Source organism: Camellia sinensis, chromosome 5, assembly GCF_055761805.1.
Source record: "Camellia sinensis isolate YWXY chromosome 5, ASM5576180v1, whole genome shotgun sequence".
In the NCBI taxonomy this organism is placed as follows: domain Eukaryota; kingdom Viridiplantae; phylum Streptophyta; class Magnoliopsida; order Ericales; family Theaceae; genus Camellia; species Camellia sinensis.
The window spans coordinates 53,420,099-53,432,341 of record NC_138965.1 but is presented as its reverse complement, the minus strand read 5'-3'; the positions used below and the strand labels follow the sequence as shown (position 1 = coordinate 53,432,341).

The 12,243-nt window shown below is 37.7% G+C and overlaps 1 protein-coding gene across 1 annotated transcript; it reads right to left on the bottom strand.

The window, feature by feature from the left end:
- Positions 1-1,044: 1,044 nt before the first annotated feature.
- On the bottom strand, positions 1,045-5,784 carry LOC114288620 (protein NRT1/ PTR FAMILY 4.4). The gene is made up of 5 exons (XM_028232138.2): positions 4,743-5,784; positions 4,020-4,237; positions 3,454-3,879; positions 2,576-2,718; positions 1,045-2,357 (listed from the first exon to the last, which is right to left on the bottom strand). The coding sequence occupies exons 1-5, from the start codon at positions 4,915-4,917 to the stop codon at positions 1,337-1,339; spliced, it is 1,983 nt and encodes a 660-aa protein (XP_028087939.2). The 5' UTR covers positions 4,918-5,784; the 3' UTR covers positions 1,045-1,336.
- Positions 5,785-12,243: the final 6,459 nt, after the last annotated feature.

The window sequence follows — 12,243 nt, the reverse complement described above, 5'->3', positions numbered from 1 at the left end:
CTAGGTCGAATCTACTGGTATCATCTGGGACAGGTCCGATCTCTCCTGGGTCGAGTTGACCCACCCGCTGCGTCATTCTTCACCTTTAAAAAAAAAAATTTCAAGATGCTTTTGGAAGGATATGACCCCTCAACCTTGGGGTTAACTTGCACCTTATCTAGTCTGCCAACCAGAAGCTTGTTATTTATATTTTGCAAAGAAAATATATAATCAATAAAAATTGGGTATCTTCAACCTTAAGCTTCCACGCGCCGAACTGAATGTTTCAGCGAGTTTCTGACCATCTCCGGCCAAACTTCGGGATGTGCATGGTGGCACGTGGAACCTTCTTTTGGGATGGTTTTTCTGGGTCTAGACTCCTCTCGTCAAGACGCACCTCCTGGTATGCTCAAAACTTGATTTCGAGGGGCTGATTTCTAGGCCATTTCTGAAAACACATTGCTTTTCCTAAACTGGGCTTTGGTACCCCTTGTTGGGATCCAGGGATCCCTTCTAGGATGTCTAGAATAAACCACACACAAAGAACACAAACAAATTTAACATGGTTTGACCCAACGCTTACGTCCACGGGAGAGAAATCAATTTTCACTATATCAATGGAAAGAATACAGAAAGATTACAATGGAGGAGGAGATTCTCTCTCACTCAACTCAATAAACAGCTCCCCCTCTCACACCGCTTCCTCTCTGCCACAAAGGGTCTCTTTGTTTCTCCCTCTCTCTCTCTCTCTATACATGTTTGGTTCACTGATTTTCTCACCTTTAACTCTCTCCTTCCCTTTTCTATTTATACACCTCCAAGAGAAGTGTGAAAGCTTGGTTGGCAGCTACCTCTTCTTTCTGCTGTCTTGAAGCTTTCCATTCTAGCACATGGTAAGCCTCCATTCTTGACCTTCCTTTGGTGCTTTCACATGGAGGAATGGAGGAAGAAGGAAGAAAGAGGATCACCCTTTTCACATAGAGTGACCTCACAACAGAGGACCTTACAAGTCTACCTTAACTTCACAATCAATAATTATTGATGAAAAAGAAGACAAAATAGAAATTAATAATGTCATAATGACCACATTTCCATATCACATTGATTGATTACAAGATATCTGTGATCAGATAGGACTCATTTAAACTAATATAGTAGTGACACATTAGATGAGATGAGATGAGATGATAAACAACTTTTGATAGATAATGTGATCATCAATGTAAGCTGTTGTTGCAGGTGCACACTAGTGGGTCTAAGTCTACCATAATAATACTAATAATCATGCTATTATTTTTTTTTTGATTTTTTTTTTTTTAATACAGAAGTCAAAAAGAAATTAAGGTGAAGGAAAACATTAGGGAGATAATTTAAGGCAGGGTATAGTAGTGTTATTAGCTTCAATATGCTTTGAAGAGTTGAAGCTGTGGTTTTCCAAGTCTTGTTTTTGTTCTTCTTCTTCTTGAGGGGAACTAATTGCATCATGATGTGTTGTTGGAGAAGGCCCAGAGGAGGAAAATGTGTTGTTGTAAGAAAACCATGTGGACCAGAAAAGATAGTTGAAGAAGTTGATGAGGCTGAGAAGAGCTAGCAACCAGTAGAAAAGGTCTAGCCTATCTTGATTGAGGTCATTGTGACTGAGCCATCCACCATGGCCAGAAGAGGTGCTTGAAGAGGTGATTTTGTTGACAAGTGAAACTAAGAGGGAGCTCAAATAGAAGCCAAAAGAGTAGGAGCAGTAAGTCATGGCTGTCAAAAAGGATTGCATTCCTCCTTCCAATGACTGCTTATAGAAGAACTCAATTAGGCCAACTGCAGTGAACATCTCTGATAGGCCAAAGATAAGAAACTGCGGCGCAATCCAAAAGATGGAGATGAGATTTGTTTTGTTGTTCGATGAATAATTCAAAGCAGACTTCCTTCTCTTGTTCTCTATAATTGCAGCTGAAACCATTGAAAATGTTGCAATGAAGAGACCTACTCCAACCCTTTGAAGAGGTGAAATTCCAGAGTCCCTTCGAGTGATTTTTCTTGCTATGGGTACGAAAGCGGTCTCATAAAGAGGGACTACAAATATGAGCATGATGTAAGGGATGGATTGAAGAGATGCTGGTGGGATTTGGATTTGGATTTGGAACTTGTTTGTGAGCCAACTGAGACTGAGCTGCGTGTTCATGGTGCTTCCTTGTTGAACAGAGAATGTTTGAAGTTGTGCTAAAATAGTGTTGAAAATTATGGTGCACCCAAATATGGGAATCACTGACATGATTATCTTCACTTGCTCCACTTGGCTCACCGTGCAAAGCCTCCATGGGCTTTCATCACTCCTCCCTCCTCCTCTTCCATCTTCACTTTTGATGCAGGCCTTGTCAAGGAACCTACAATTTTAATTAATTAATTAAATTGTAATGTGTAAATTAATAATCATGTGTTGTATATATAATCTATCTATCATCCTTGTGTATATGTATAACCATATATATACTGACAGTGAAGTGTCTAGAAAAAAAGGTCATTTTTATCTTTGTTGCATTAATGCATTATTAGATTTCATCATGCTATATATGTTTGAAACATTCAATTCAACCCACCCCACCTGAACTTTTTTGTGTGAAGCAGATTGATGAGGTTAGGTGAGGTATCAGAAACGCAACCACGATCTATGTTTTGGCTTCCATGAAGCATATCTGGACTCGAGGGACAGATCTGCTTTCTCTTTGTAATTGCAGCTACAAAAACCTATAAGGAAGGGGAGGAAATAGAACAAATGAAAAATGAGACAAGTACCATTACAAAAAAAAAAAAAAAAAAAAAAAGAAGAAGAAGAAGAAGCAGCTGACTTTATCAATGCTGTAATGTTTACAACTTCCCATTTTGATGGGATGAAGTACTAGAACTAAACTTTTCAAGGAATCATGAAACATCAGAAAACATAATTTTCTTTTATTAGAAGAAACTTTATTTCAATAATATTCCCCTGCCTAACTTTCTGTTTGCCCAAGATAGCCGGTATCAATTTCCTGAGTAGCTAAATCTTTTAATCCTACTCCCCAACGAAATTCAATAAAACATTTTTTGACCAAAAATAAAATGATAAATATCATCTGTAAGAAAAATCATCACAAAATCTTAGTGCGGTCATTATTAACACAGGCAAACAAAAATAAAAAATAAAAAACAGAAAAGGGAGTAGTAGTATATTAAAGTATGCTAAACTTGTAAAGGAAATTGAAAACAAGCAACTACAACTTTATGATTTTTCTTTTCTCTAAATAAATAAATAGGAAAGCTAGAGTAAGTAGTTAAAAGGTGATCACAACACTGCTTTCTTTGCACAAATAAACCTGCACAATAATAGGCCAGAGAAAGAAAAAGGCTACTACTTCTAATTAGTTTCTTAAAAAAATGAAAGAAAAAAATAAAAAAAATAAAAATTCCAATATAAAAGTCTCTTGAAAGAAATTGAGAGATTACCTGGGCAATGGGTGTGAAGATACTTCCACGAGGCGGTTTATTCCTGTAAACAAGTGTACCAGAAATTAAGCTGATCAAGCCCATAGTCATGGCTGCTGCAGAGACTCCAAAGCCAACATCCATTCCAGAATGTGTTTGTACCCAAACAAGAAGGGTGAGTGCAACAAGCTCGCCCATGCAGAAGGCAAAGTAGGCACAATTGAAGTAAGAAGAGAGTTTCTTGGAGTCTTTCTTTTGGAATTGATCGGCTCCGTGAGAGATTATGTTTGGCTTTAGACACCCACTTCCTAAAGCCACCAGGTAAAGTGCCACATAAAATATACTAGCCTTGTAACCCTTTGCTTCCACGCACCCTCCTCCGACCATGTTGCATTGGGGAGGCCTTAGTTGTGGGAGATGGGCTTGTACAGATAGTAAAATAAAACCCTGCAATATTATTATTGATCCAAAACCAGTGTCTGTTAACTTAGGATATATGCAACATAAATTAATAAGCCAGATTTTTTATTTATTTATTATCATCAATATTTTTTAATTTTTTTTTAATTAGAGAGAGAGAGAGATACTGTAAGTTCCACAAAGCCAAAGATCAACATGGTCCAGAAGCTCCCAAGATAAGAATCAGAGAGGAAGCCACCAAGGAGGGAGAGGAGAAAGACAGTTCCGATGAAGTTTGTTACTACGTTTGCCGACTTTGACAAAGGAAAGTGCATATCATTGAAGACATAGGTTATTAGATTGTTTCCCACTGCAGCAATTGCCATCATCTCAAATGCTTGAAGTCCTGAAAAAATAAACAATAAATGAGCACCCTTCACTATCTATAAAACACAATTTCAAGTCAAATTAATTATTTCCGTCATCAAATTATTGATAAAATAGATTATCGACCCACTTCACTAATATAACTATTTATAGATAGTGCTTCCAAAATAATGAAAAGAAGGGTGAAAAATTAGCTGATTAAATAAATCCTGTAGACTGTTGTAGAGTTAAACTACCAACCAAAATAACTGCTGAAACGTCCAACAGGTGTAGTAGAGAGACTAGGGATTAAAAAGAGTGCTCTAAACACGAAAGCATGAGCCATATATACAGTATGTTCCAACCAATTTCAATAACCAAAAGTAACAAAGTTGAGTTGGATGCCATGCAAGGTCATACCTATATGCAACATATAATATATTACATGCACATGAGTGAGACCAAGAAACACACAAGGACAGAGAGACTCACAAACAGAGACAGAGACATAGACAGAGAAAGAGAAAAGAGAACGAGAGAGAGACCGAGAACAAAAGCAGCAGCAGTCATTCCACCATGGCTGTTAGGTTTGCAAGGTCTGCCTCTCCAATCAACGGAGATCTCCTCTTCCTCCTCCTCCTCCTTCTCCTCCAGTACTCGTACAAAACCAGACACAGTTTCTCCCTCAAGTTTCTTTCCTGTCCCTACCCTATCCATCATCTTCTTCTGTTTTTATCAAAAGAAATAGTATTTGCTTGCTGTTTTCTTGACAGGTTCAAAAGACACTTAATTATACACTATATGTATATATATGGAAAACCAAAAGCTTTGTCTGAAGACAAGATCTTCCCAAAGGCTTCTTTGTTGATTCTGAGATAAAGGTCACAAGTGGATTTGCCTCATATTTATAATGTCAGTCCCTCATTTACTTGCCATCGTCAGCCCATCTTTCCATCCTTGGCGAGTCCACTCTTCTTCTTCTTCTTCTTCTGCACTAGTGAGTGGCCTGGCTGGCCCACAAAAGCACAAAATTCAGCTCCATCAGTATTCATTCGGGCCCCTCCACCCCACAACCTCATCCACAGTCACTCACAATATATTCTTATGCTATATGCCCATGGACATGGACACGGACATGGACATGGACATGGACATAGACATGGACATGGACATGGCGATGGCAGAAAGAAAACAAAAAAGGAGTGAGTTTTCCAACTTTCCTCTATATATTGATAATCATCATCATCATCCCACTTGATATATAGCTGGGTGATTCGGGGTACCATGGACCGTACTTGTTCCCCAACAACAGCCATTCATGTGTTCACATTTAGGATCATTCTGGTTGGTGTGCCTTGCCATCTCTCAAGTCAAGTGGGACATCAAGTCAGAGGGAGAATGGAGATTGGAAAGATATAAATATATATATAATCCGGCTTCCACTACTTATTTGCTTGCTGTTTCCTGTACCATTTCATTATGAACTACAAGAATTTGCTCACTGCTTTGTTGCAATTTGCAAATTTCAATTGCACTCACTGTGAATCCCACAAAAACTCTGTATGTATTATGCCATGATGGCTGCTCATTTGTATTCTTTACTTTTATCGCCAAAAAAGACAAAAAAAATTCAGCATCAGTGGCTATATATATATATGGCATAGGTGCATCTACATACATGGCATATGCACCAAGGGTTTGGCCTGGTCGTCAAGGCTTGGGGTGTGTTCCCTCCACAGTCTCACTAAGTTCAAATCCTAAACAATTTGTTGGGACCGGTCCATACGGGGTTTTGTCTCAGCTTTAATTGAGTCCTGCTAGTGGACGGTAGGATTGACCTCTCAAATTAGTCGATCTATTAGGCCGGATATGAGTTATCGAAAAAAAAAAAAAAAAATAGAGGTGCATCTACATACACTATGTGGAAGATTCGGAATCAAAATATTTTAATCCAAGTATTACAGCTTATATATATATACACACTACCTCTACTCCTAACACCTCTACTCCTAACAACAGAATTACTACTAACATTTGGTTTGTTTGGCTTGCAGACTTCCATATCCTGATACTGGAATTGTTCCTGATCCTTCATCTGCTTGTTCTTGATTATTTTCTCTAACATCCCCCCTCTTCAGTTCCATCCTTCATCTAACATTTGGTTTGTGTTTCAAAAAAAAAAAAAAAAAAAAAAAATACAAATTTATTTGAAAAATAGAAACTAGTTTGATTAAAATAAATATAAAAAATATAATTTTAAATTTTTAAAAATTATTTCTGACCTCCCATAAGCTAAAATTACTTAAAAATGATAAATATTTTATTTCTTTCTTTCACCGAATTAATTTTTAACTTTTTTTAAAAAAAAATTGGAAATCAAACCAAACATGACATGTTTTGTCTTGTAAGGTTTTTGATGGTCTATGACTACTAGTTAGGCATTATTCTATTTTGGTTTGGGGTGGGATAGGGTCATTACAAAGAACCACCAACCATATATTTTTGTTGCAAAATGGTTTTAGTGACCAAAAACACATTTTCTGCGAATAAATTTTTAGTTGGCAAAAGTGTATTTTTTTGGTAGTGCTTTCGATCAGACTGTAGACATCTTCACCAATAGCACTGAGTAAGGAATCCGAAAAAGCCACAAGCCAAACTGGTCCAGTTCAATCTGATAGGTTAGGTTTGGTTTTTCTAATCTGTGGTTCGGTTCTGATTCGGAAAATTGGAGAATCGGTATCTGTGAATCAATTTTGGATTTAAGTCCACAGTTCTAGATTGGAACCAAACCAGATTGTATATAACTTAAGCCATATACCTACCATACACCCCGATGCATACAATCCTACCCTCTTATATATAAAACCAAACCCAAATTCATATCGTTTCAGTTTTCTCTTCTCTTTTCTATGCCGCTAGAACTAATTTTTTTAAAAAACAATTATTTAGCATAATTTTTGTTTTGTAATTGTTGTTGGCACGACAATATTTATTTGATAGTAGTTTTATGCTTATTACATGTTGAACAATATGTTTATTTACTAGATATTATGTTTGTTTAAGTTAATAGTAGAACAATATGTTTATATTTTGAAAAATCATGAGGAAATTAATATTAAACAATGTTTGCTTAATAAAAGTTTGTTTGGTGAATCTTATATAATTTTTCTTGTGAACATATATGTGAAACTCTGATTTCAAACCTAATCGAACCGTATTTAAATGATTTGGTTCAGATTGATTCTATAATTTAAATAGATTAGTTGGTCGTTTCCATGATTTACTTTCTAAACTTACGAGTGCATCTGTTGAACCAATTTGAATTTGAAGAGAAATATTAGAATATCTTAGAATATATTTGTGAAGGGGTAAAACGTTGACCCAAAATCCAAAGGTAAAAATATGGGAGATTTGGTCAAAATCCTCTCATAATAAAATTTTAATACATTAAGGACAATCACAAAAAAGTTTTCCTTGAAAAGTCCAACAAATATTACTATTATCAAAATATTAAACTTTTAAAACAATATAACTTTTGATGTAGATGTCGGTTTTTAATAAAATTAATATATTTAGAATTCTCTCATCAAGATCTATCAAATAAGATCCATGTTGACTATGAAATTCTTTTTTTTTTAATTTTTTTTTATTATTGTTGAAATTGATGTAAACAGTAATAGTAATATGTTACTCTGTTTAACAATTACTCTATTTGACAGTAACATGTTACTCTGACAATATTATCCAAGAATATATATATATATATATATTACTTTGTTCTTACTCAATTATGTGTTTTCTCCTTAGGGGGTTTATGAAGAAAAATAAATTGGGTTGTCCTTTTCACCAAACAAGGGTCTAATGGAGGGGTTTTGACTAAATTTTTCTAAAAATATTGGCCCAAAGCCCAAGTCCAACCAAGCAGCCCGAATCAAGAGAAAAGCCCAAATCATCGATAGGTCTGTCAGATGAGGGGACAGTGTCACGTGACCAAAGCTTGAGTAAAATCACCTTTTGGAAGGCGATCTGTAAAATGCAGGGATGCCCTTAGATTTATTCATAATCAACGGCAAGGATCACCATCTTCAGAGATAGGAGCATAGGCCCAACCAACTCAAACGACACAACCATCCGATGAACCTAATCAGACAGATGGAGCAATCGGCAAGTTGGCCACTAACGCCTGACATAATCTAAGCTACACACAACAAGATAATCCAACAACAAAGAATCAAAGCAACCTGGCCATTTGCTTGACCTAAGTCTGGCAGTAACCAGAGTCCTTAGATGAAGATGTCAATCCAACGGTCGAGGCCAAGACAATAACACTATAAAAGGAAGAATAAGGAAAAGCGAGAGAGGTAATAAAGAGGAAAAAGAAAATCTTTCTTCCTAACCAAATATTATATTTTTGACTTGATCGTTGGAGGGTCCTCCTGACTGTCCCTGGTCGTGAGTGATCGCTGACGGATTGGTTTCTCTTTGCAAAGTAAAGGAATGAGCATCTCATCTTGTTTTCCTTGTGAAGAATCTTTCTACCTCCCACAATTGGCATCGTCTGTAGGAAGGACGAAGATGAGTATCCATTATTCTCTAGAAGAGATACCAAGCGATCATCAAAATGCACTGATCGGGAACATGGCCAGTTTAAACTTCGGCCATGATTCTGAGGTAGCACGCGAAGACTCAGGAAAGATAATTCCCCCTGCCAGATGATGACCACCAATGGACTCCACTCATAGATTGGTTGGTGGCACAAGTTGAGGCCTTCAAAGAAGAACTACGCTTGGCCCAAAGTAAACTTGACGCCTGAGTAAAGACTGCTGATAATAGCATGAAGACCGGTCCTCATGGAATTGCCAGCCAAACAACCAACAACCACCCTGATCAGACGTAGAGAAAATGCCAAGTCACTAGAAGAGAGGACTCACGGGATTATCAGAAGAATGACTTGTGGAGCTGACTTGATGTTTGAATGGGGGACAATCCTAAACCTGTTCGAAGAAAGCTCTTCACATAAGAACTAGTTTTGCCATTCTTTTGAGTGATAGAACGCGCAGATCCACCGAAGAGGTTTACCCTACCTAAATTCAACCTATACGATGGTAAAGGGGATCCGACTAGCCACATTCAACATTATACTCAAGTTATGACATTATGGAGCAATAATGGTCTAATCATGTGTTGAATGTTCTCATCGAGCTTAGGAGAAATGGCACTTCGATAGTATTATAAACTGGAAGCCCGATTCACCAATGATTGAAAATAGTTGCAACGGAGTTCATCTCATGCTTTATCACCAACAGCCATCTATCGAAAGAAGTGGATGTACTCCTTACAATGAAAAAAGACGACATAGAGAGCCTACGAGGGTATGGCAGTAGGTATTGGACGACTTATAATGAGATTGATAGCACAACGAACAATTAGTAGTTGCCTCATTTAAGTTGGGATTGTAACCTACAAGTAAGCTCTGACAGTCCTTAACAAAAAAGCCACCTATTGACGTGGGTAGTCTAATGAGGCGAGTGTAATAACACTACAAGATCAAAGACAACCTACGAAGGACCGAAGAGCCAAAACTTGCTCGGCTCCCGTCAAGGCTTCTAAGAAAGGACAAGAAGAAGCCTTCTGACATCAAAAGAAAGGAATCAAACGCCATTGCCGAATAACCAAAACCAAGAAAAGAGGCTTTTCAAGCAATCGTCACCATTTTCACTGAGCCAATTTACCGTATGATGGCAAAGATCCAAATTGAGCCTTACTTCTCTTGGCCTTCAAAGATGATTGGGGATCCATCTTTTTGAAATTGTAGGTTACGATGTTCCTACCATAAGGATTATGAATATCTTATAGAAGATTGCAAAGCATTGAAGCAATTTCTGGAAGAATTGGCACAAAAAGGGCATTTATGATCTTATATCGACCACTTCCCTGATTGAAAAGAGAAAGGAAAGGACAGAGGTGGTGATGCACAACCAATGGCAATTATCAACATGATATATTTAGTCCCCCTGAAAAGGCAGACAAGCCAAATGAAGGAAGAAATCAGGAAGTCGGCACATCATGGAGAAGTGATGGCTTTATCAGAAGTTCCTACCAAAAGAATGCGTTGTTCCAAATCAAGGATCACATTCTTTGATGAAGGTCTGACATGGGTTCATCATCCCATAATGATGCTCTGGTAGTAACCTTGCAGATCGAGGAATTCACTGTTAAAAGGATATTGATAGACCAAGGAAGTTATTCGGAAATCATGTTCTATGAGCTCTTTAAACGATTGGGATTGTCCCTTGGAGCCCTACTCCCAGTTGATTCATCACTCTATGGTTTCAATTCTAGCCCAGTTTTTTCCTTGGAAAAAATCTTCTTACCAGTAAAAGCTGGAGCAACAGTTCAACAAATTTAATTTCAAGTGGTAAATGTGCCCTCCCCATATAATTCCATAATGGGAAGGACATGGCTTCACTAAATGGGGGTTGTCCCATCTATATTCTACTAGGTCATACGCTTTCCAAAAGGGGACAACATAAGGGAAATAATGAGAGATCAGACAATGGCAAAACAGAGCATGGCTGTGTCTACCACAAATCAAATAATTCAAGAAGTCTGAATACGTGAGTCAGAAGAAGAGAAGGTCGGCGCCCAACCTAGTGATAAAAGCGCCGAAGAGCTTGAAAAAATTATGATCGATCCCACAGATGAGGAAATGATCTTCCTCTTAGGAAAGGGTCTTCCTTCAGAAGAAAATGAGTAATTAATCAATTTCCTATTTTGTTACAAGGATGTTTTCGCATGGACCCCATATGACATGAAGGGAATCAACCCAAGGGTGGTGTGCCACAAGCTCAGCGTAAATCCAAGCTCGAAGTTGGAGGTACAGTGGAATAAAAGATCGGCACCACAACACACGAAAGATGTAAAAGAAGAAGTTATGAAGTTGCTCGAAGGTGATGCCATTCGTGAAGTACAATACCTGGAGTGGCTGTCTAATACTGTTGTCGTTAAGAAAAAAGAAAGTGTAGAGTTTGTGTGGATGATATGGTCATGGATACAACATCCAAAATTGACTAGTTGGTGGATGCAACGTCCGGGCATGAGAGGATGAGTTTCCTAGACGTATACACAGGCTACCATTAGATAACTATGCATCCGGATGACTAGGAGAAGACATTCTTCATCACCCCCAACGACTGTTCTGTTACAAGGTAATGCCATTTGGATTGAAAAGTGGAGGGGCTACATATCAACGGTTGGTTACAAAGATGTTCAGTAAACAGATCGGTCGAAACCTTGAAGTCTACATTGATGATATGGTGATCAAATAACAGGACTCCGAGATTCATCCAACCATTCTCCAGGAGGCATTCAGGGTACTTCGAAAATACAAGATGAAACTTAATGCGCAAAATGTGCGTTTGGGGTTAGAATTGGAAAATTCCTCGGATACATTGTTACTCATTGAGGAATAGAAGCCAACCCTGACCAAATTCAAGCACTACTTGATTTAACTCCTCCTACATTAGTAAAAGGAATCCAGGCACTGACTAGAATGGCAGTGACACTCAACAGATTCATTAGCCGATTATCAGACTGGTGTCGACTATTCTTTTAATTAACAAAAAAGAAATCTCAGTTTGAGTAGACCTTGGAGTGCAATCTTGCATTACAAGAATTGAAAACCTATCTAGAAAAACCACCTCTGCTCACAAGCCCCGAGGTAGGGGAAAAGTTGTATGTATACCTAGCCGTATCCGATCATGTTATAAGTTCAGTACTCATTAGAGAATCATTAAATGGGCAATCATCGGTCTTCTATATAAGGAAAACATTACTCAATGCAGAAACCAGGTATTTGCCTTTAGAAAAACTCATTTTGGCACTTTTCGTAACATCTCGGAAATTGTAGCATTATTTCTTGGCCCATCCCATCATTGTTTATTCCAAACATCTACTTAAACGGATCCTCCATAGCCAGATTCATCGAAATTTTTTTTTAAATGGGTTGTCGAGCACAGGAAATATAATATCCAATTCAAATCGTGA